The sequence below is a fragment of the Leptopilina boulardi genome, unplaced genomic scaffold (assembly GCF_019393585.1).
Source record: "Leptopilina boulardi isolate dan_hultmark-lab unplaced genomic scaffold, ZJU_Lbou_2.1 LbouV2_102, whole genome shotgun sequence".
NCBI classification, from domain to species: domain Eukaryota; kingdom Metazoa; phylum Arthropoda; class Insecta; order Hymenoptera; family Figitidae; genus Leptopilina; species Leptopilina boulardi.
The window spans coordinates 137,916-163,029 of record NW_026137644.1 but is presented as its reverse complement, the minus strand read 5'-3'; the positions used below and the strand labels follow the sequence as shown (position 1 = coordinate 163,029).

General features: G+C 29.0%; 1 protein-coding gene across 1 annotated transcript; it reads left to right on the top strand.

The window, feature by feature from the left end:
- Window positions 1-1,464: 1,464 nt before the first annotated feature.
- LOC127291674 (putative mediator of RNA polymerase II transcription subunit 29) lies at window positions 1,465-5,676 on the top strand. The gene is made up of 5 exons (XM_051320894.1): window positions 1,465-1,729; window positions 4,091-4,183; window positions 4,260-4,316; window positions 4,974-5,159; window positions 5,434-5,676. Exons 1-5 carry the CDS (start codon window positions 1,465-1,467, stop codon window positions 5,544-5,546), a joined length of 714 nt encoding a protein of 237 aa, XP_051176851.1. The 3' UTR covers window positions 5,547-5,676.
- Window positions 5,677-25,114: the final 19,438 nt, after the last annotated feature.

Here is a 25,114-nt window from a genome sequence, read left to right as displayed (position 1 = left end):
CTAGCGGTGAAAATTAGAACTACACCACATTGCAACGCAGGTAAAAATGTGTGAGAAAAAAAATTACCACATTGCAAGCCAGTTTAAATTGGCCGCCAAAATAAAGTGGCGCCATCTAGCGGTGAAAATTAGAACTACACCACATTGCAACGCAGGTAAAAAATGTCGGTAAAACAGATTCCTACTTTACCGACCTCGGTCGGTAACTGCGCTAGAACCCGTGTTGCTATACTACTAAATTTGTTAATAATTTCTTTCAATAAACTTCAAAAATCTCGAAAAATATAAATTTAAACATCTCTCACAATTTTAATTATTTTTTATTGACGATTTTTGCATAAGTTTTTTTCATAATTCTGAACAATCAGGCGCGTGGATTTTAAAAAATGTAAATTTTTTTAAAAAATGAAAAAATTAAAAAAAAAAAAATTGTAAAATAGTTAAAAATTTTTTTTTTTTCACAGTGGAATACGATTTTAGGTTGTAAAAAAATGTCACAAAAAAATTATTACCCCTAAAAATATTCAATTTGAATTTTTTTTAGTTTTAGTGTTAATTCCTTAAAAAACAACTCCTTCCACAATTTTCGTTATTTTTCATTGTCAAATTTTTTATACGATTTTTTCATGATTATGAACAATCAATCGCATGGATTTTAAAAAATTTTAATTTTTTCAAAAAATAAATGTTCTAAAATGGCCAAAAAATTTTTTTTTCAATTTTAATAATATATATTAATATATTAATTTTGGGTCCTAAATTATGAAAGAAAAAAAATTGACACCCTTTAACAATAATAATTTTAATAGGCTGAAATTTCACCAGTGCCTCTCATTAAAAGAAAATTTCTTCGATTCAAAGAAAGTTTTTTTGATGGAAAAAAATTTGTGTATTAAATCAAAGAAATTTCTGCATTGTCATATGGTCAAAGAAACATTTCTTTGAATTTAAGGCCATGTGGGAAAGTCCCACGTGACGAAGATACATTAGATCACTATTTATTGCTTTATTTTTATTATTTTTCCGTAAAATTATAGTTAATGAGGAGGACAGCGCAATTAATTGAACCCTTCTCTATCATCCCTCAAAATTTCAGCTAAAAATTTATTTTTATTTCCAAGGATACTTGGAAGTACCAAAAAGTGTATTCTTCTCAAATGGCCAAATTTCTATGAAACGAAAATAATTTTTTTAACAAAGATGAGTTGTTTGAAAAAAAATTTATTTATATTAAATAAAAATTTGTCAAAGAAATTGATTTTTTGAATTAAAGAAATCTTTATTCTGGAGGTATGTTAAAAAAATATCTGGGATGTATCATCCACAATTAATGCCTTCTTGGGATATTATTAAAAAAATTATACAAAAAATATATTTATTTCCTCAAAACAATCATATGTACAGGAATTGTTAAAACAGTGGAAATTGCTTGGTATTTCTGACAATTACAATGAAATATTGTGGATGTCACTGGGATTGCCTTTAGCGTCACTCTCACATTTCCAAGATGGATTAACGATTATTCAAAGTGAAGCTGACAAAGTTGCTCATGAAGTTCCACTTGTTAACAATTACATGACGTATTTAAGGAGAAAATGGATACCATTATCAGAATCTGTGAACTCATTTTATTGTACTGAACGAATGGATCCGTTTGCAGAAACGCTTTTTAATACACTAATTGCATCATTCCTGCAAGTGTCGGACCCAACAATCATGAAGTACATCAGTGAGTTTAAACATTGACCACATTGACTAAACCAGGATTGTTGCGCTTTTCCATTATGAAAATCCCCTAACTTTTCCAGGCCAAATAATGATATTTTTCCAAGTTTTTTAGAAATTATTTTTCATAAAAAAAGAAAAAAAATTCATAGAAAAATATTAGAAGTAATATTTATTAATTATTTTTCATTTGGTCATCCAAAAAATGGCTTGCATTTCTGAAATCATTACATTACATTTTTTTGATCCATTAATAAAAATTTTTTTTTCATTAATTCATTAGTAAAATTTAACCAACTAATAGAAAAAAGTCAATCACTGATACAAATTAGTTAAAAATTGAACATTTCTCAGGTTTCAGAAACAAATTCCCTGACTTTTCTAGGTTTTTTCAAGGTTAAAAAAATGAAATTAAATATTTCTGTAATATTGAAATTAAAATAGAGGTGTGCGTTTAATCAACCCAAAAGAGTTATATATCTTTCGATTATTCTAACATAAGAGTTCCAATAATTCAGATAAATACAATTGAATAAATTGAAGATATCTGTAACTATAGCCGAGAAATTTTTTTTTTATTTTTCAAGTTTTATAAAGTAAAATAAATGAAATTCCAGGAATTCACAAAAATTTCCTGTTTTTGTCAGAATTTTTTACGAATTCCAATTGTCATTTTCAATCTTTCATAAAAATTTGAATAAGTTCAAAAATAATTAACGTTTTTTCATGTTCTTAGGTTTATATTTTAAAGGTACTCTTTATACAGAATGAGAAACATTAACAGGTAACTTTTTCTTGAAAAATACAAGTTGTCAAAATTATACTAAAAAATTTAAAAATTTGGAAAAATTTTTTTATGTTGATAGCAATTTTGTAAAATATATAAAACTTGATATTATTTGGATTTATTTAAGAAAAATACATAAAGTAAATTTATTAGAATTTTAAAAATCATTTTACTGATAAAATAATTCTAAGAACGTGAAGAAGCGTTTATTATTTTAGAACTTAATCAAATTCTTATGCAACATTGAAAATGACACTTTTTTTAGAAATATCTAAATAAAATTTTGACAAAATGATTTTTTTAAGTTTTATTCTTCCGATTAACTTTAAAAAAAATTAACAAAAAATTGTTAGTTTCCATGAATTTTATATTTTAAGATGTTTTACATTCATAAAAAATGGATGATCCCTCATATTTTAATTGGTTGTGTATTTATAAAGAATAAATTGGAAATTTGTCAATGATTAATAAAATAATTAGATATTTATACGAAAAATATATGTGTAAAATTAACCTTGAAATTTCTGAAACTAGTCCTGGAAAACCTGAAAATGTCATTGAATTTTAAAATCAGATTTTTGTACCAACCCTGATTACAACATAGCGTAATTTTATTTTTTATTTTTACAAGTACTCGATAAGCTGATTAAGAAAGAAGATCAGAAGCTAGAGAGAGTAATTAATGGGGAAAAAAATTGAGACAAAGTAGGAATTCGCGTTGGAGCATGGACAAAGATTTCATTAAAAATCAACAAGAGAAACTTACAGTAAACAAGTAAAAAAAATTGTTAATCAATAATTATCGGATTGATGACGATTAAAACTAAGCTACTGATTTATATGAGCCCTAAGAGCAACCGGATATTCAGGATATCCTGTGGACGTCGTAGGGATACCCGGAAATTAGGATATCCATAGGATGTCCCACGAATATCCGTGGATATCCTGAAGACATCCTAAAGATATTCTAATTTCCGGATATGAATATGACATTCGTAGGATATCCTAGAACATCCATTGTTGTTAGGGAGTATTTTATTATCAGTTTTATTATTTATTTCATTAACTAAGAGAAACATTTTTATAACTAGTGTGAATTAGTAGCGCAGTGTCACTAATGAATTTAATAATCTTTTATTGATTTAAATTTAGAAGTGATAGTTAGCGCACAAATTTTTTAAAATATTTTAGAACTTTTTATATAAAAAATAATAAATATTTATAAATTCAAATTTAGATTGTCTTTGAAAGGATTCTTACAAACTGTAATTAATTCTAATCGACGCTTAGCTTATGACAATATATTATATCAAATGTGTACGTAAGAAAACAAAATTAAATTTAGTAATATGTATATTTTTATTATTATTACCTATATACATATGTAATTATATGTAAAAAATTTTAGACTCAGAAAATGAGAGTGAACTTTTGTTGGAAACCTCTATGATGGAAAAGAACAAAAATACAGAAGGTCATAAAAAATTCGCATATAAAAACTCAAAAAACATTAATGGAACTAAAGTAAACCGATTAGCACAACTTGATAATAAATTAACAACTCCATATTTTTTCTAGAAACTGTATCTGATAAATTGCGCAGGGACGTGGGTCGGGGCGTAACGCCGCAGCCAGATAACTCGAATCAAAATTCAAATCTTTCTACACCAGGTAATAAAAATTCAGATCGATAATTTTTTAAGCAATTTTTTTAAAATAAGATAATGAAAATCTGATTAAATTATAGATTTTCACGAATTTCTGTTCAATGAACATGGCCTTGAAGAGGAGTTCCTTTCGAAAGGTAATGTATACATCATGTGGAAATTAAAAATTATTTGTGCATTTCAAAATTTAACATTAAAATAATAATTTTTTATAGAGTCATCTTTCTTAATTGATGGTTTTCTTGGCATTGAATTAGATTTAACAGGTATTTTATATAAATATAGCCTCTGAATATAAAAACAATAAAATTAAAATAAAATTTAAATAATAATATTAAAAATAATATATAAACAATAAAAATAAAATACAAAATAATAATAATAAACCAATAATAATAATAACACAAGTACATAAAAAATTTTTTTAGCCGAGATACCACACTACTATATTTTCATGTATTTTTCCACTGAATTAAAATCTGCTGTGAAAATTTTCAAATTGACTCAAATTTTTGAGACAATGTCAAAAACTGCCCAAGAAAAATATGAAACAAAAAAAAATATGTTTCGCCTTTATTTCGTGTTTCTGAGTAGTTTTTCGAAATTATCTGTAAAATTGGACACAATCTGACAATTCTGTTTTGAATTTTAATTCAAGGGAAAACACAAAAATATATTAGTCTATTTTTTTGGCCAAACAAATTTTTTTTAGATCAATAAAACTTTATAAAATGGGGGTTCTATAATTTCTTTCTTAAAAAAATAATACTTACATATTTGGACAAATATTTCAGAGGAAACAAGATTAACGACAATCGGCACTAACGAGAGCAGCCAAAAACATTGCGAAAATAACGATAACAGCGAAATTGAGAAAAACAACGAAAACAATCACGATATAAATAAGTGTAATAATAACAGAGAGGCAGAATCAAAATTAAATGTAGAAAGTGAGAAGGAGAACAGCCAAGAAATTTCAGGTGATTTGTATGGTGATTTGTATAAATGTATAAAAATTACAATATTAAAGTGTGAAACGCACAGTAAAAACCTGTGACTCAAAATGATCCGCATGCGGTTCATTTTGATACGCAGCAAAAATGAGCCAGTTAGGTGGCGCCATTAGCCCATGTTTGTTGCGTATCAAAATGAGCCTCATGCGTATCATTTTGAATCGCAGCTTTTTACAGTGAAGATACAAATAATTCAGTAACTAAAATTTAACTAAAATACTTACTTGAATTATTAATTTAGATAAAACAACACCGGGAACGAGCGGCACCAACGAGGAAAACAGAAAGAAGTCCGAAAAAAGGGAAATGTTAAGTCCAACGCAGGGGCAAAAAACACACCTGAAAATAAAATGAAAAAAAGAGGTCGACCATTCTCGAAGTCCAACAGCGTCAAGCCGTCAGAAAAAGGGAAAATGACAAAAACACGATCGATAAAAAAAGTAAAAAAAGATAAACAGGATCAAGCACCTCCCCCAAAACGGAGACGTAGAACAAAAAAGAATTAAATTTTGTTGATTCCCAGCATTATTTAAGAACTAATTATATTGGCTACTTGTTCAGTGATTACAGACATTTTTTATTATGGATTTTTCCGTCTGTTCCTAATTAATACTTCACTACTTTTGTAAGCTACAATAATTAATAAAAATAAAATGATATACATTCCTGTCAACCAAAAATTAATTTTAATAATTTCCAAAATTTTATATTACTCATTTATTGAGTTACGTTAATTCATTTATTCAAACTATTAAATTGGTCAGGTAACACTATTTATAATTTATAAAAACTGAGTTTAACTTCCTGTTCATTAATTAAATAACACAATTACTATAAATAAAAAAAATGGTATGTTGAAATAAAAAATTGATTTAATTTTGGGGAATTCCTTCGTGAAGAATCGATCACTGTTGAGGAAGACATTAATTTAATTTTAAACAGTTTCTTTACATAGAATTAGTCTGTGGGTATAGAAAAATACTTGAATTAAATTTTGGAGAGTTTATGAGTGTAGAGTCAAAGTGTAAAAACATAAAAAGTGGATCAAAAAATTTTAGTTTTTATTCAAGATTGGAGAATCCTTTCGTGTAGAATCAGTCAGTGGAGAATAAAAAAAATTGAATTAAGTTTTGGAGAGCTTACTCGTGTAGTCGATTTCTGGAGAGATAAAAAGAGGAACTAAAAATTTAAGATTTTATTAAAGATTGGCCAATCCTTACGTGTAGAATCAGTCGATGGAGAGTAAAAAAAATTCAAATAGGTTTTGGAGAGGTTTATTCGTGTAGAATCGATGTTTGAAAAGATAAGAAAAGGATCACAAAATTTTAGTTTTTATTCAAGATTGGAGAATCATTTCGTGTAGAATCAGTCAGTGGAAAGTAAAAAAAATTCAAGTAAATTTTGGAGAGTTTGCTCGTGTAGAGTCGATTTGTGGAGAGATAAAAAGTGGATCAAAAAATTTTAGTTTTTATTCAAGATTGGAGAATCCTTTCGTGTAGAATCAATCAGTGGAGAATAAAAAAAATTGAATTAAGTTTTGGAGAGTTTAATCGTGTAGAGTCGATTTGTGGAGAGATAAAAGTAGAATTAAAACTTTAAGTTTTTATTCAAGATTGGAGAATCCTTTCGTGTAGAATCAGTTAGTGCATTATAAAAAAAATTGAATTAAGTTTTGGAGAGTTTGCTCGTGTAGAGTCGATTTGTGGAGAGATAAAAAGTGGATCAAAAAATTTTCGTTTTCATTCAAGATTGGAGAATCCTTTTGTGTAGAATCAGTCAGTGGAGAATAAAAAAAATTGAATTAAGTTTTGGAGAGTTTACTCATGTAGAGTCGATTTGTGGAGAGAAAAAAAGTTGGAACTAGAACTTTAAATTTTTATTCAAGATTGGTGAATCCTTTCGTGTAGAATCAGTCAATGGAGAGTAAAAAAAATTGAAATAAATTTTGGAGAGTTTATTCGTGTAGAGTCGATTTATGGAGTGATAAAAAGTGTATCAAAAAATTTTCGTTTTTATTCACGATTGGAGAATCATTTCGTATAGAATCAGTCAGTGGAAAGTAAAAAAAATTCAAGTTAATTTTGGAGAGTTTGCTCGTGTAGAGTCGATTTGTGGAGAGATAAAAAGTGGATCAAAAAATTTTAGTTTTTATTCAAGATTGGAGAATCCTTTCGTGTAGAATCAGTCAGTGGAGAATAAAAAAAATTGAATTAAGTTTTGGAGAGTTTAATCGTGTAGAGTCGATTTGTGGAGAGATAAAAGTAGAATTAAAACTTTAAGTTTTTATTCAAGATTGGAGAATCCTTTCGTGTAGAATCAGTTAGTGCATTATAAAAAAAATTGAATTAAGTTTTGGAGAGTTTATTCGTGTAGAATCGATGTTTGAAGAGATAAAAAATGGATCAAAAAATTTTCGTTTTTATTCAAGATTGGAGAATCATTTCGTGTAGAATCAGTCAGTGGAAAGTAAAAAAAATTCAAGTAAATTTTGGAGAGTTTGCTCGTGTAGAGTCGATTTGTGGAGAGATAAAAAGTAGATCAAAAAATTTTAGTTTTTATTCAAGATTGGAGAATCCTTTCGTGTAGAATCAGTCAGTGGAAAATTAAAAAAAATTGAATTAAGTTTTGGAGAGTTTAATCGTGTAGAGTCGATTTGTGGAGAGATAAAAGTGGAATTAAAACTTTAAGTTTTTATTCAAGATTGGAGAATCCTTTCGTGTAGAATCAGTCAGTGGAGAGTAAAAAAAATTGAATTAAGTTTTGGAGAGTTTATTCGTGTAGAATCGATTTGTGGAGAGATAAAAAATGGATCAAATAATTTTCGTTTTTATTCAAGATTCGAGAATCATTTCGTGTAGAATCAGTCAGTGGAGAATAAAAAAAATTGAATTAAGTTTTGGAGAGTTTATTCGTGTACAGTTGATTTGTGGAGAGATAAAAAGTGGAACTAAAACTTCAAGTTTTTATTAAAGATTGGCGAATCCTATCGTGTAGAATCAGTCAGTGGAGAGTACAAAAAATTGAAATAGATTTTGGCGAGTTTATTCGTGTAGAATCGATGTTTGAAGAGATAAAAAATGGATGAAAAAATTTTTGTTTTTATTCAAGATTGAAGAATCCTTTCGTGTAGAATCAGTCGGTGAAGAGTAAAAAAAATGGAATTAAGTTTTGGAGAGTTTAATCGTGTAGAGTCGATTTGTGGAGAGATAAAAGTGGAATTAAAACTTTAAGTTTTTATTCAAGATTGGAGAATCCTTTCGTGTAGAATCAGTCGGTGAAGAGTAAAAAAAATGGAATTAAGTTTTGGAGAGTTTATTCGTGTAGAATCGATTTGTGGAGAGATAAAAAATGGATCAAATAATTTTCGTTTTTATTCAAGATTGGAGAATCATTTCATGTAGAATCAGTCAGTGGAGAATAAAAAAATTGAATTAAGTTTTGGAGAGTTTACTCATGTAGAGTCGATTTGTGGAGAGATAAAAAGTTGGAACTAGAACTTTAAATTTTTATTCAAGATTGGTGAATCCTTTCGTGTAGAATCAGTCAATGGAGAGTAAAAAAAATTGAAATAAATTTTGGAGAGTTTACTCATGTAGAGTCGATTTGTGGAGAGATAAAAGTGGATCAAAAAATTTTCGTTTTTATTCAAGATTGGAGAATCATTTCGTGTAGAATCAGTCAGTGGAAAGTAAAAAAAATTCAAATAAATTTTGGAGAGTTTGCTCGTGTAGAGTCGATTTGTGGAGAGATAAAAAGTGGATCAAAAAATTTTAGTTTTTATTCAAGATTGGAGAATCCTTTCGTGTAGAATCAGTCAGTGGAGAATAAAAAAAATTGAATTAAGTCTTGGAGAGTTTATTCGTGTACAGTCGATTTATGGAGAGATAAAAAGTGGAACTAAAACTTCAAGTTTTTATTGAAGATTGGCGAATCCTATCGTGTAGAATCAGTCAGTGGAGAGTAAAAAAAATTGAAATACATTTTGGCGAGTTTATTCGTGTAGAATCGATGTTTGAAGAGATAAAAAATGGATGAAAAATTTTTTTTTTTATTCAAGATTGGAGAATCCTTTCGTGTAGAATCAGTCAGTGGAGAGTAAAAAAAATTGAATTAAGTTTTGGAGAGTTTATTCGTGTAGAATCGATTTGTGGAGAGATAAAAAATGGATCAAATAATTTTCGTTTTTATTCAAGATTGGAGAATCATTTCGTGTAGAATCAGTCGGTGAAGAGTTAAAAAAATGGAATTAAGTTTTGGAGAGTTTAATCGTGTAGAGTCGATTTGTGGAGAGATAAAAGTGGAATTAAAACTTTAAGTTTTTATTCAAGATTGGAGAATCATTTCCTGTAGAATCAGTCAGTGGAGAGTAAAAAAAATTGAAATAGATTTTGGCGAGTTTATTCGTGTAGAATCGATGTTTGAAGAGATAAAAAATGGATGCAAAAATTTTTGTTTTTATTCAAGATTGAAGAATCCTTTCGTGTAGAATCAGTCGGTGAAGAGTAAAAAAAATGGAATTAAGTTTTGGAGAGTTTAATCGTGTAGAGTCGATTTGTAAAGAGATAAAAGTGTAATTAAAACTTTAAGTTTTTATTCAAGATTGGAGAATCCTCTCGTGTAGAATCAGTCAGTGGAAAATAAAAAAAATTGAATTAAGTTTTGGAGAGTTTATTCGTGTAGAATCGATTTGTGGAGAGATAAAAAGTGGATCAAAAAATTTTCGTTTTCATTCAAGATTGGAGAATCCTTTTGTGTAGAATCAGTCAGTGGAGAATAAAAAAAATTGAATTAAGTTTTGGAGAGTTTACTCATGTAGAGTCGATTTGTGGAGAGATAAAAAGTTGGAACTAGAACTTTAAATTTTTATTCAAGATTGGTGAATCCTTTCGTGTAGAATCAGTCAATGGAGAGTAAAAAAAATTGAAATAAATTTTGGAGAGTTTATTCGTGTAGAGTCGATTTCTGGAGAGATAAAAAATGGATCAAATAATTTTCGTTTTTATTCAAGATTCGAGAATCATTTCGTGTAGAATCAGTCAGTGGAGAATAAAAAAAATTGAATTAAGTTTTGGAGAGTTTATTCGTGTACAGTTGATTTGTGGAGAGATAAAAAGTGGAACTAAAACTTCAAGTTTTTATTAAAGATTGGCGAATCCTATCGTGTAGAATCAGTCAGTGGAGAGTACAAAAAATTGAAATAGATTTTGGCGAGTTTATTCGTGTAGAATCGATGTTTGAAGAGATAAAAAATGGATGAAAAAATTTTTGTTTTTATTCTAGATTGAAGAATCCTTTCGTGTAGAATCAGTCGGTGAAGAGTAAAAAAATGGAATTAAGTTTTGGAGAGTTTAATCGTGTAGAGTCGATTTGTGGAGAGATAAAAGTGGAATTAAAACTTTAAGTTTTTATTCAAGATTGGAGAATCCTTTCGTGTAGAATCTGTCGGTGAAGAGTAAAAAAAATGGAATTAAGTTTTGGAGAGTTTATTCGTGTAGAATCGATTTGTGGAGAGATAAAAAATGGATCAAATAATTTTCGTTTTTATTCGAGATTGGAGAATCCTTTCGTGTAGAATCAGTCAGTGGAGAATAAAAAAAATTGAATTAAGTTTTGGAGAGTTTAATCGTGTAGAGTCGATTTGTGGAGAGATAAAAGTGGAATTAAAACTTTAAGTTTTTATTCAAGATTGGAGAATCCTTTCGTGTAGAATCAGTCAGTGGAGAGTAAAAAAAATTGAATTAAGTTTTGGAGAGTTTATTCGTGTAGAATCGATTTGTGGAGAGATAAAAAATGGATCAAATAATTTTCGTTTTTATTCAAGATTGGAGAATCATTTCGTGTAGAATCAGTCGGTGAAGAGTAAAAAAAATGGAATTAAGTTTTGGAGAGTTTAATCGTGTAGAGTCGATTTGTGGAGAGATAAAAGTGGAATTAAAACTTTAAGTTTTTATTCAAGATTGGAGAATCATTTCGTGTAGAATCAGTCAGTGGAGAGTAAAAAAAATTGAAATAGATTTTGGCGAGTTTATTCGTGTAGAATCGATGTTTGAAGAGATAAAAAATGGATGCAAAAATTTTTGTTTTTATTCAAGATTGAAGAATCCTTTCGTGTAGAATCAGTCGGTGAAGAGTAAAAAAAATGGAATTAAGTTTTGGAGAGTTTAATCGTGTAGAGTCGATTTGTGGAGAGATAAAAATTGGATCAAATAATTTTCGTTTTTATTCAAGATTGGAGAATCATTTCGTGTAGAATCAGTCAGTGGAGAATAAAAAAAATTGAATTAAGTTTTGGAGAGTTTATTCGTGTAGAATCGATTTGTGGAGAGATAAAAAATGGATCAAATAATTTTCGTTTTTATTCAAGATTGGAGAATCATTTCGTGTAGAATCAGTCAGTGGAGAGTAAAAAAAATTGAAATACATTTTGGCGAGTTTATTCGTGTAGAATCGATGTTTGAAGAGATAAAAAATGGATGAAAAATTTTTTTTTTTATTCAAGATTGGAGAATCCTTTCGTGTAGAATCAGTCAGTGGAGAGTAAAAAAAATTGAATTAAGTTTTGGAGAGTTTATTCGTGTAGAATCGATTTGTGGAGAGATAAAAAATGGATGAAAAAATTTTTGTTTTTATTCAAGATTGAAGAATCCTTTCGTGTAGAATCAGTCGGTGAAGAGTAAAAAAAATGGAATTAAGTTTTGGAGAGTTTAATCGTGTAGAGTCGATTTGTGGAGAGATAAAAGTGGAATTAAAACTTTAAGTTTTTATTCAAGATTGGAGAATCCTTTCGTGTAGAATCAGTCGGTGAAGAGTAAAAAAAATGGAATTAAGTTTTGGAGAGTTTATTCGTGTAGAATCGATTTGTGGAGAGATAAAAAATGGATCAAATAATTTTCGTTTTTATTCAAGATTGGAGAATCATTTCATGTAGAATCAGTCAGTGGAGAATAAAAAAATTGAATTAAGTTTTGGAGAGTTTACTCATGTAGAGTCGATTTGTGGAGAGATAAAAAGTTGGAACTAGAACTTTAAATTTTTATTCAAGATTGGTGAATCCTTTCGTGTAGAATCAGTCAATGGAGAGTAAAAAAAATTGAAATAAATTTTGGAGAGTTTACTCATGTAGAGTCGATTTGTGGAGAGATAAAAGTGGATCAAAAAATTTTCGTTTTTATTCAAGATTGGAGAATCATTTCGTGTAGAATCAGTCAGTGGAAAGTAAAAAAAATTCAAATAAATTTTGGAGAGTTTGCTCGTGTAGAGTCGATTTGTGGAGAGATAAAAAGTGGATCAAAAAATTTTAGTTTTTATTCAAGATTGGAGAATCCTTTCGTGTAGAATCAGTCAGTGGAGAATAAAAAAAATTGAATTAAGTCTTGGAGAGTTTATTCGTGTACAGTCGATTTATGGAGAGATAAAAAGTGGAACTAAAACTTCAAGCTTTTTTGAAGATTGGCGAATCCTATCGTGTAGAATCAGTCAGTGGAGAGTAAAAAAAATTGAAATACATTTTGGCGAGTTTATTCGTGTAGAATCGATGTTTGAAGAGATAAAAAATGGATGAAAAATTTTTTTTTTTATTCAAGATTGGAGAATCCTTTCGTGTAGAATCAGTCAGTGGAGAGTAAAAAAAATTGAATTAAGTTTTGGAGAGTTTATTCGTGTAGAATCGATTTGTGGAGAGATAAAAAATGGATCAAATAATTTTCGTTTTTATTCAAGATTGGAGAATCATTTCGTGTAGAATCAGTCGGTGAAGAGTTAAAAAAATGGAATTAAGTTTTGGAGAGTTTAATCGTGTAGAGTCGATTTGTGGAGAGATAAAAGTGGAATTAAAACTTTAAGTTTTTATTCAAGATTGGAGAATCATTTCCTGTAGAATCAGTCAGTGGAGAGTAAAAAAAATTGAAATAGATTTTGGCGAGTTTATTCGTGTAGAATCGATGTTTGAAGAGATAAAAAATGGATGCAAAAATTTTTGTTTTTATTCAAGATTGAAGAATCCTTTCGTGTAGAATCAGTCGGTGAAGAGTAAAAAAAATGGAATTAAGTTTTGGAGAGTTTAATCGTGTAGAGTCGATTTGTAAAGAGATAAAAGTGTAATTAAAACTTTAAGTTTTTATTCAAGATTGGAGAATCCTTTCGTGTAGAATCAGTCAGTGGAAAATAAAAAAAATTGAATTAAGTTTTGGAGAGTTTATTCGTGTAGAATCGATTTGTGGAGAGATAAAAAGTGGATCAAAAAATTTTCGTTTTCATTCAAGATTGGAGAATCCTTTTGTGTAGAATCAGTCAGTGGAGAATAAAAAAAATTGAATTAAGTTTTGGAGAGTTTACTCATGTAGAGTCGATTTGTGGAGAGATAAAAAGTTGGAACTAGAACTTTAAATTTTTATTCAAGATTGGTGAATCCTTTCGTGTAGAATCAGTCAATGGAGAGTAAAAAAAATTGAAATAAATTTTGGAGAGTTTATTCGTGTAGAGTCGATTTCTGGAGAGATAAAAAATGGATCAAATAATTTTCGTTTTTATTCAAGATTCGAGAATCATTTCGTGTAGAATCAGTCAGTGGAGAATAAAAAAAATTGAATTAAGTTTTGGAGAGTTTATTCGTGTACAGTTGATTTGTGGAGAGATAAAAAGTGGAACTAAAACTTCAAGTTTTTATTAAAGATTGGCGAATCCTATCGTGTAGAATCAGTCAGTGGAGAGTACAAAAAATTGAAATAGATTTTGGCGAGTTTATTCGTGTAGAATCGATGTTTGAAGAGATAAAAAATGGATGAAAAAATTTTTGTTTTTATTCTAGATTGAAGAATCCTTTCGTGTAGAATCAGTCGGTGAAGAGTAAAAAAATGGAATTAAGTTTTGGAGAGTTTAATCGTGTAGAGTCGATTTGTGGAGAGATAAAAGTGGAATTAAAACTTTAAGTTTTTATTCAAGATTGGAGAATCCTTTCGTGTAGAATCTGTCGGTGAAGAGTAAAAAAAATGGAATTAAGTTTTGGAGAGTTTATTCGTGTAGAATCGATTTGTGGAGAGATAAAAAATGGATCAAATAATTTTCGTTTTTATTCGAGATTGGAGAATCCTTTCGTGTAGAATCAGTCAGTGGAGAATAAAAAAAATTGAATTAAGTTTTGGAGAGTTTAATCGTGTAGAGTCGATTTGTGGAGAGATAAAAGTGGAATTAAAACTTTAAGTTTTTATTCAAGATTGGAGAATCCTTTCGTGTAGAATCAGTCAGTGGAGAGTAAAAAAAATTGAATTAAGTTTTGGAGAGTTTATTCGTGTAGAATCGATTTGTGGAGAGATAAAAAATGGATCAAATAATTTTCGTTTTTATTCAAGATTGGAGAATCATTTCGTGTAGAATCAGTCGGTGAAGAGTAAAAAAAATGGAATTAAGTTTTGGAGAGTTTAATCGTGTAGAGTCGATTTGTGGAGAGATAAAAGTGGAATTAAAACTTTAAGTTTTTATTCAAGATTGGAGAATCATTTCGTGTAGAATCAGTCAGTGGAGAGTAAAAAAAATTGAAATAGATTTTGGCGAGTTTATTCGTGTAGAATCGATGTTTGAAGAGATAAAAAATGGATGCAAAAATTTTTGTTTTTATTCAAGATTGAAGAATCCTTTCGTGTAGAATCAGTCGGTGAAGAGTAAAAAAAATGGAATTAAGTTTTGGAGAGTTTAATCGTGTAGAGTCGATTTGTGGAGAGATAAAAATTGGATCAAATAATTTTCGTTTTTATTCAAGATTGGAGAATCATTTCGTGTAGAATCAGTCAGTGGAGAATAAAAAAAATTGAATTAAGTTTTGGAGAGTTTATTCGTGTAGAATCGATTTGTGGAGAGATAAAAAATGGATCAAATAATTTTCGTTTTTATTCAAGATTGGAGAATCATTTCGTGTAGAATCAGTCAGTGGAGAGTAAAAAAAATTGAAATACATTTTGGCGAGTTTATTCGTGTAGAATCGATGTTTGAAGAGATAAAAAATGGATGAAAAATTTTTTTTTTATTCAAGATTGGAGAATCCTTTCGTGTAGAATCAGTCAGTGGAGAGTAAAAAAAATTGAATTAAGTTTTGGAGAGTTTATTCGTGTAGAATCGATTTGTGGAGAGATAAAAAATGGATCAAATAATTTTCGTTTTTATTCAAGATTGGAGAATCATTTCGTGTAGAATCAGTCGGTGAAGAGTTAAAAAAATGGAATTAAGTTTTGGAGAGTTTAATCGTGTAGAGTCGATTTGTGGAGAGATAAAAGTGGAATTAAAACTTTAAGTTTTTATTCAAGATTGGAGAATCATTTCCTGTAGAATCAGTCAGTGGAGAGTAAAAAAAATTGAAATAGATTTTGGCGAGTTTATTCGTGTAGAATCGATGTTTGAAGAGATAAAAAATGGATGCAAAAATTTTTGTTTTTATTCAAGATTGAAGAATCCTTTCGTGTAGAATCAGTCGGTGAAGAGTAAAAAAAATGGAATTAAGTTTTGGAGAGTTTAATCGTGTAGAGTCGATTTGTGGAGAGATAAAAGTGTAATTAAAACTTTAAGTTTTTATTCAAGATTGGAGAATCCTTTCGTGTAGATTCAGTCAGTGGAAAATAAAAAAAATTGAATTAAGTTTTGGAGAGTTTATTCGTGTAGAATCGATTTGTGGAGAGATAAAAAGTGGATCAAAAAATTTTCGTTTTCATTCAAGATTGGAGAATCCTTTTGTGTAGAATCAGTCAGTGGAGAATAAAAAAAATTGAATTAAGTTTTGGAGAGTTTATTCGTGTACAGTTGATTTGTGGAGAGATAAAAAGTGGAACTAAAACTTCAAGTTTTTATTAAAGATTGGCGAATCCTATCGTGTAGAATCAGTCAGTGGAGAGTACAAAAAATTGAAATAGATTTTGGCGAGTTTATTCGTGTAGAATCGATGTTTGAAGAGATAAAAAATGGATGAAAAAATTTTTGTTTTTATTCAAGATTGAAGAATCCTTTCGTGTAGAATCAGTCGGTGAAGAGTAAAAAAATGGAATTAAGTTTTGGAGAGTTTAATCGTGTAGAGTCGATTTGTGGAGAGATAAAAGTGGAATTAAAACTTTAAGTTTTTATTCAAGATTGGAGAATCCTTTCGTGTAGAATCAGTCGGTGAAGAGTAAAAAAAATGGAATTAAGTTTTGGAGAGTTTATTCGTGTAGAATCGATTTGTGGAGAGATAAAAAATGGATCAAATAATTTTCGTTTTTATTCGAGATTGGAGAATCATTTCATGTAGAATCAGTCAGTGGAGAATAAAAAAAATTGAATTAAGTTTTGGAGAGTTTATTCGTGTACAGTCGATTTGTGGAGAGATAAAAAGTGGAACTAAAACTTCAAGTTTTTATTAAAGATTGGCGAATCCTTTCGTGTAGAATCAGTCAGTGGAGAGTAAAAAAAAATTGAAATAGATTTTGATGAGTTTATTCGTGTAGAATCGATGTTTGAAGAGATAAAAAATGGGTCAAAAAATTTTAGTTTTTATTCAAGATTGGAGAATCCTTTCGTGTAGAATCAGTCAGTGGAGAGTAAAAAAAATTGAATTAAGTTTTCGAGAGTTTATTCGTGTAGAATCGATTTGTGGAGAGATAAAAAATGGATCAAATAATTTTCGTTTTTATTCAAGATTGGAGAATCATTTCATGTAGAATCAGTCAGTGGAGAATAAAAAAAATTGAATTAAGTTTTGGAGAGTTTATTCGTGTACAGTCGATTTGTGGAGAGATAAAAATTGGAAGTAAAACTTCAAGTTTTTATTAAAGATTGGCGAATCCTTTCGTGTAGAATCAGTCAGTGGAGAGTAAAAAAAAATTGAAATAGATTTTGATGAGTTTATTCGTGTAGAATCGATGTTTGAAGAGATAAAAAATGGGTCAAAAAATTTTAGTTTTTATTCAAGATTGGAGAATCCTTTCGTGTAGAATCAGTCAGTGGAGAGTAAAAAAAATTGAATTAAGTTTTCGAGAGTTTATTCGTGTAGAATCGATTTGTGGAGAGATAAAAAATGGATCAAATAATTTTCGTTTTTATTCAAGATTGGAGAATCATTTCGTGTAGAATCAGTCGGTGAAGATTAAAAAAAATGGAATTAAGTTTTGGAGAGTTTAATCGTGTACAGTCGATTTGTGGAGAGATAAAAAGTGGAAGTAAAACTTCAAGTTTTTATTCAAGATTGGAGAATTCTTTCGTGTAGAATCAGTCAGTGGAGAGTAAAAAAAATTGAAATACATTTTGGCGAGTTTATTCGTGTAGAATCGATGTTTGAAGAGATAAAAAATGGATGAAAAAATTTTTTTTTTATTCAAGATTGGAGAATCCTTTCGTGTAGAATCAGTCAGTGGAGAGTAAAAAATAATTGAAATGGGTTTTGGAGAGTTTACTCGTGTAGAGTCGATGTTGTGAAGAGATAAAAAATGAATGAAAAAATTTTTAGTTTTTGTTGATGATTGGAATAATCCTTTGGTGTAGAATCAGTCAGCGGAGAGTAAAAAAATGGAATAAGTTTTGGAGAGTTTATTCATGTAGAGTCAGTGTGTGGAGAGATAAGAAATTGAAATAAAATTTCAAGTTTTTATTTTAGATTGAAGAATCCATTCGTGTAGAATCGGTCAGTAGAGAGTAAAAAAATTGTATCAAGCTTTGGAGAGTTTCTCTGCGTAGAGTCAGTTCGCGTAGGATTCTAACTTTGTAATTTATTTAGTTTTGTATAGTTTTGCTGTGCAGAGGCAGTCTGTGAAGAATCAAATATCTAACCCCTTTTTACTTATTATATTATACAGTAACTCTGTGTAGAGTCCGTCAGGTGAGAGTAAGATTGCGTTTTGAGTATTCATTTGTATAATCTACCATGTAAAATCGGTCTTTGAAGAATTGGAAAAGGTTGAACTGAGTCCCTGCCATCTGGACCATATTAAATCCCAGGAAGGTTTTGTTCTTCAGGATTCTCTCCCGTCTAACTCAAAGTCAACGGACATCCCCACTCTTGATACACCCCGTTCCAACAAAAGTAATAAGAGGGGACGCCCATCCAAAGCGTCAGCCGTCGATGTGACGCCCAACCTGTCCATGGATCAATTTGTACACTCTAAACCCCCTCCTGCGTCGCTCGATGACTCTTCTCCTAACCCTAAGACTCCTCGTCTCAAGGACTAGCAATTAGGACCCATCGGCTCTATGTCAACTAACAACACTTTGTCGTTTCCTCATGAGGTCTACAACTTCTCTCCTGGTACTTCGCACTTATTCAAAATCTTTTTTTGGAATGTACACGGATACACAAACTTGGAGGACATTTCCTCCACTTCTGCTATGTATGATATCCTCTGTGTTTACGAAACCTGGTTGGATCACCCTGTCCAGCATCCGCATGGTCTTCTTAAATCCCATTATGCGTTCCAGTCGCCTGCTACCAGAACAGCCTCCAGAGGAAGAGCCAGCGTTGGTATTTTAGTTTTAATGAATAAACTGCGATACTCAGGTGAGATTTTACACATCTCAAATTTTTATGTCATTTTGAAAGTTACCACGTCTTCGTTTTAATTTATTCTCGGTACTGTTTATCTCCCACCTGATACTGATTTTGACGTATTTTCTATTAATTTCGAAATAATTATTAACACAGTTTGTCGCGATTATTGTGATTTGCCAATTCTTATTGGTGGAGATTTTAACTGTCGTATTTCAAATTTTAATAATCTTGATCAACACATTTTTAACAATAACACCTCTTTTTTTTCGTCCAGAACTTCCCTGGACTCTTTTTTGTGTAATAAAGGTAAAAAACTAGTGGAATTTATGGAAAGCTTCGAGTTTTTTGTGTGTAACGGTCGTAGCGTTGTTGATTCTTCGGCTCAGTATACATTTCATGGACCACGAGGAAAAAGTGTAATTGACCTTCTCTGGTGCTCCAACAATTGTTCACAGGTTTTACGCGATTTTCAAGTTTGTAATTTAGAGACTTTGTCCGACCATCTTCCTATTGTTGTTTCAATATCTCCAAATTTATTTATTAACTCCGATATTTGTTCTAAGCGTTCCCCTCCGTTCAGGTTCACTTTTGATAAAGAAAAATTTGATATGTTTGATAATCTTATGCAATGGAGAAATGAAGTCTCTGAACTGGATGGGGACGTTGATACTTTAAATAATACTTTAATTACTACTGTTAAATCTGTAGCCACTGAACTTAGCATGCGAAAAACTGTTTCTTCCTGCGCCTCCTTAGCAACATTTTATAAAAGTAAACCGTGGTTTGACAATACATGTAAATCGGCAAAGCGTTCACTTTACTCGGCATATAATGATTGTAAAACTAACAATTTTCGACATGATTCTCGTTCGTTGTACATATCCTTATCGATGTCCTATAAGAGGCTTCTGAAAAGGAAGAAACATGAATACGAGCTTAATTTAATTAACGAGTTGGCTGCAGCTCGTAATTACGCAACATTTTGGGCAACTATTAAGAAATCTCGCTTCTCGCCACGTGAATTTTCCCCCATTAGTACAGACACATGGTATAACTATTTGACAGAAGCATTTCCTTCTAAGCCTACGCCTACTTTGCCCCCTCCCTCCGATTTCCATCCTTCCCTCGACTATCAGATTAACGAAACTGAAATCAGACTTTGCCTGGGGAAGTGTGGGGATGCGAAGGCAGCCGGTCAGGATGGTATTAATTATAGCTTTTTTAAAAATTTGCCCGACAATTGGATTTTATACATTGAAAATTTATTTAATAAAATTTTAGATACAGAAACCATACCAAAAGCCTGGGGGGAGTTGAATTTGTCAATGATTCACAAGAAGGGAGACGCTACTAATTACAATAATTACAGACCTATTTCCTTGGTTAATTGTATAGCCAAGGTATTTACACAATTACTATACCACAGACTTTCTAACTGGACTATTGAGCAACGTTTAATTCCCGAATTTCAATCTGGCTTTAGGAGCGGAAGGGGTTGTGTCGACAACCTCTTCACCCTCCTGTCTGCGATTCAGATTCACCTCAGGCATCCTAAAAGTGCTGTCTTCGCCGCCTTTATAGATTTTAAGAGTGCATTTCCCTCGGTTGATCACAACCTTTTATGGCATAAATTACACAAGGTCGGTGTCAGTTCTAAGCTAATTAGAATTATCGCTAACTTTTATGAAAATGCCTTCGCCTCTGTAAAATGTAATGTCGGACAAACTAACTTTGTTAAAATCACTCAAGGTGTGTTGCAAGGAGAGGTGCTTAGCCCTCTCTTGTTCTCGTTTTTTATTCGTGACCTCGAACAGTTCTTAATTTCTCAAGGCTGCAGGGGCCTTTCAATAAATAGTTTATGCGAAATTCTAATTTTGGCATATGCGGACGACTTGGTTTTACTATCTGACACACCAACTGAATTAGCTAAAAAACTTAAAGCATTGCGTCTTTACTGTGCGAAAAACAACCTTGCCATCAACACCGATAAAACAAAAATTGTGATTTTTCATCGAGGTGGCAACTCTTCTTTTAAAAAGTTTACGTCTTTTAAATGCGGTGATATGAGGATTGAGGTCGTTAAAAGTTACATGTATTTGGGTGTAATTTTTTCAAACTCTTGTTCATTTAAGGAAGCGGCCGATAAATTTGTAAGCTCAGCCAACTCAGCGATAGGCGCAACAATGGGTGTCATATACCGTTCCAGGGCTGACTCGTGGCAATCTTACAATAGACTTTTTGATAGTCTGGTTATCAGTTCACTTTTATATGCTGTTCAAATCTGGGGTCACCAATGTTTTGACTTATTAGAAAAAGTTCAACTCAAATTTTTTAAACGTTTATTTTTTCTCCCGCCGACAATTCCTGGTTACGCTATCCGCCTCGAGACTGGCAAGCCTGCTCTTTCTTTCATTATTCTCAAAAGATCCCTGTCTTGGATTAGCAAAATTTGTGTTATGGAAAATTCTCGGTACCCAAGACAGTGTCTATTTAGCCTTGCGCGGCTTGCCTCCTCGGGACGAGGTTGCGGTAAATTCAACTGGTTTCTTAATATTAGACATTTTTTAAGTGAATGTGGCTTACTGGACCGTTTTGATTGCTCTAATCCTGAACTTGCTGTTGTTAATAAGGACCTAATCTTGCAAAAATATGCGAAATTCTTGTTCGCTCGCGATGTTCATTCTAGAGAAAACTCAAGAAGCCTCCCCATTTGGCCTTTTCTTACGTTAAAGTTTGGGACGCAGGATTATTTGCTCAGTAGATTGGAACTCGATACTCGCAGAGTTTTTGCACAACTTCGTCTTACCAGTTCTTACACAAATTACATTCGGGCTAACAAATTGTTCCTCTATCTAAAGCCACGCGATAACTGTCTCTTTTGTAACTTTAACGGTTGTGACTTGCACCATTTTTTGACGGAATGTACACGTTTTGAGGACATACGCATATCGTTTTTCCCTGAAATTTTATCTTGTGATTGCCGCGAGTCATTCTGGAAGGGTATTCTTTCTACCTCTAAGACTTCAATCATAAAGAGGTTTGTTTTAATGTTCACGAAGATGGTCGAGATTTATAATACTTGAATGGATTGAGTGATTCTGTGTTTTATTAAATGTTTTTTGTTTTTTATGTTTAAGTATGAACTGTAATATTTTTTATTATTTTTTTTTTTTTCTTGTTCTCTTTCTTTTTTTCTTTTTGTATATTTCCATTTTGAATGGACCGTTGGGTCTTAATAAACGAATAATATTGAATATTGAGTTAATATAGCTGAAAAATGCAAAATCTAATGATTTTTGATAATATTTATTAATTTTTGAAAAAAATTCAAAATTTTCAAAATTTTCAAAAATTGTTAAAAATTAATTATTTTTGAAAAAAAAATTATTTTTCAGTTTCATTGAGTTAATATAGCTAAAAAATGCAAAATCTAATGATTTTTGATAATTTTTATTAATTTTTGAAAAAAATTCAAAATTTTCAAAATTTTCAAAAATTGTTAAAAATTAATTATTTTTGAAAAAAAAATTATTTTTCAGTTGCATTGAGTTAATATAGCTGAAAAATGCAAAATCTAATGATTTTTGATCATTTTTATTAATTTTTGAAAAAAATTCAAAATTTTCAAAATTTTCAAAAATTTTTAAAAATTAATTATTTTTGAAAAAAAAATTATTTTTCAGTTACATTGAGTTAATATAGCTGAAAAATGCAAAATCTAATGATTTTTGATAATTTTTATTAATTTTTGAAAAAAATTCAAAATTTTCAAAAATTGTTAAAAATTAATTATTTTTGAAAAAAAAATTATTTTTTAGTTAAATTGAGTTAATATAGCTGAAAAATGCAAAATCTAATGATTTTTGATAATTTTTATTAATTTTTGTAAAAAGTTTAAAATTTTCATAATTTTCAAAAATTGTTAAAAATTAATTATTTTTGAAAAAAAATTATTTTTTAGTTAAATTGAGTTAATATAGCTGAAAAATGCAAAATCTAATGATTTTTGATAATTTTTATTAATTTTTGAAAAAAATTCAAAATTTTCAAAAATTGTTAAAAATTAATTATTTTTGAAAAAAAAATTATTTTTTAGTTAAATTGAGTTAATATAGCTGAAAAATGCAAAATCTAATGATTTTTGATAATTTTTATTAATTTTTGTAAAAAGTTTAAAATTTTCATAATTTTCAAAAATTGTTAAAAATTAATTATTTTTGAAAAAAAATTATTTTTTAGTTAAATTGAGTTAATATAGCTGAAAAATGCAAAATCTAATGATTTTTGACAATTTTTTTTAATTTTTGAAAAAATTCAAAATTTTCTAAATTTTCAAAAATTGTTAAAAATTAATTATTTTTGAAAAAAAAATTATTTTTCAGTTACATTGAGTTAATATAGCTGAAAAATGCAAAGTCTAATGATTTTTGTTAATTTTTATTAATTTTTGAAAAAAATTCAAAATTTTCAAAATTTTTAAAAATTATTAAAAATTAATTATTTTTGAAAAAAAATTATTTTTTAGTTAAATTGAGTTAATATAGCTGAAAAATGCAAAATCTAATGATTTTTGATAATTTTTTTAAATTTTTGAAATAATTCAAAATTTTCAAAAATTGTTAAAAATTAATTATTTTTGAAAAAAAATTATTTTTTAGTTAAATTGAGTTAATATAGCTGAAAAATGCAAAATCTAATGATTTTTGATAATTTTTTTAAATTTTTGAAATAATTCAAAATTTTCAAAAATTGTTAAAAATTAATTATTTTTGAAAAAAAAATTATTTTTCAGTTACATTGAGTTAATATAGCTGAAAAATGCAAGTTCTGATGATTTTTGATAATTTTTTTTAATTTTTGAAAAAATTCAAAATTTTTAAAATTTTCAAAAATTGTTAAAAATAATTATTTTTGAAAAAAAAATTATTTTTCATTTACATTGAGTTAATATAGCTGAAAAATGCAAAATCTAATGATTTTTGATAATTTTTATTATTGAAAAAAATTCAAAATTTTCAAAAATTGTTAAAAATTAATTATTTTTGAAAAAAAAATTATTTTTTATTTTTTGATAAATTTTTTTAATTTTTAAAAAAATTCAAAATTTCCAAAATTTTCAAAAATTGTTAAAAATTAATTATTTAAAAAAAAAATTATTTTTCAGTTACATTGAGTTAATATAGCTGAAAAATGCAAAATCTCATAGTTCTACAAATTATCCTAACAAACATTTCCCCTTAACTCAAAATTTACGAATCTACAGAACTTTAAAAATGCAAAAAATATAATTTTCAAAAAATTTATTTTTTGTGAATTCTGGGCAGAGTTCTAGATAGAGGAATCATAGTTCTACAAATTATCCTAACAAACATTTCCCCTTAACTCAAAATTTACGAATCTACAGAACTTTAAAAATGCAAAAAATATAATTTTCAAAAAATTTATTTTTTGTGAATTCTGGGCAGAGTTCTAGATAGAGGAATCATAGTTCTACGAATTATCCTAACAAACTTTCACCCTCAACTCAAAATTTAAGAATCTACAGTACTTTAAAAATGCAAAAAATATAATTTTGCAAAAAATTTACTTTTTGTGAGTTCTGAGTAGAGTTCTGGATAGAATAATCATAGTTCTACAAATTATCCTAACAAACTTTCATCCTCAACTCGAAATTTAAGAATCTACAGTATTTTAAAAATGCAAAAAATATAATTTTCAAAAAATTTATTTTTTGTGAATTCTGGGCAGAGTTCTAGATAGAGGAATCATAGTTCTACGAATTATCCTAACAAACTTTCACCCTCAACTCAAAATTTAAGAATCTACAGTACTTTAAAAATGCAAAAAATATAATTTTGCAAAAAATTTACTTTTTGTGAGTTCTGAGTAGAGTTCTGGATAGAATAATCATAGTTCTACAAATTATCCTAACAAACTTTCATCCTCAACTCGAAATTTAAGAATCTACAGTATTTTAAAAATGCAAAAAATATAATTTTGCAAAAAATTTACTTTTTGTGAGTTCTGAGTAGAGTTCTGGATAGAATAATCATAGTTCTACAAATTATCCTAACAAACTTTTCCCCTCAACTCAAAATTTAAGAATCTACAGTATTTTAAAAATGCAAAAAATATAATTTTGCAAAAAATTTACTTTTTGTGAGTTCAGAGTAGAGTTCTGGATAGAATAATCATAGTTCTACAAATTATCCTAACAAACTTTTCCCCTTAACTCAAAATTTACGAATCTACAGAACTTAAAAAAAAACAAAAAGCAAGATTAAAATTTCTCGTGTTTACACTTGTACTCTTTTTTTATTAGGATTTGTATTAACTAAAATAATTTTTTCATTTGAGTTAAATTTTGGTATTTGTCATATTTTTTACACCTTGTATAAACTCAGAATTGTGAAAGAGGTGGGTAAGG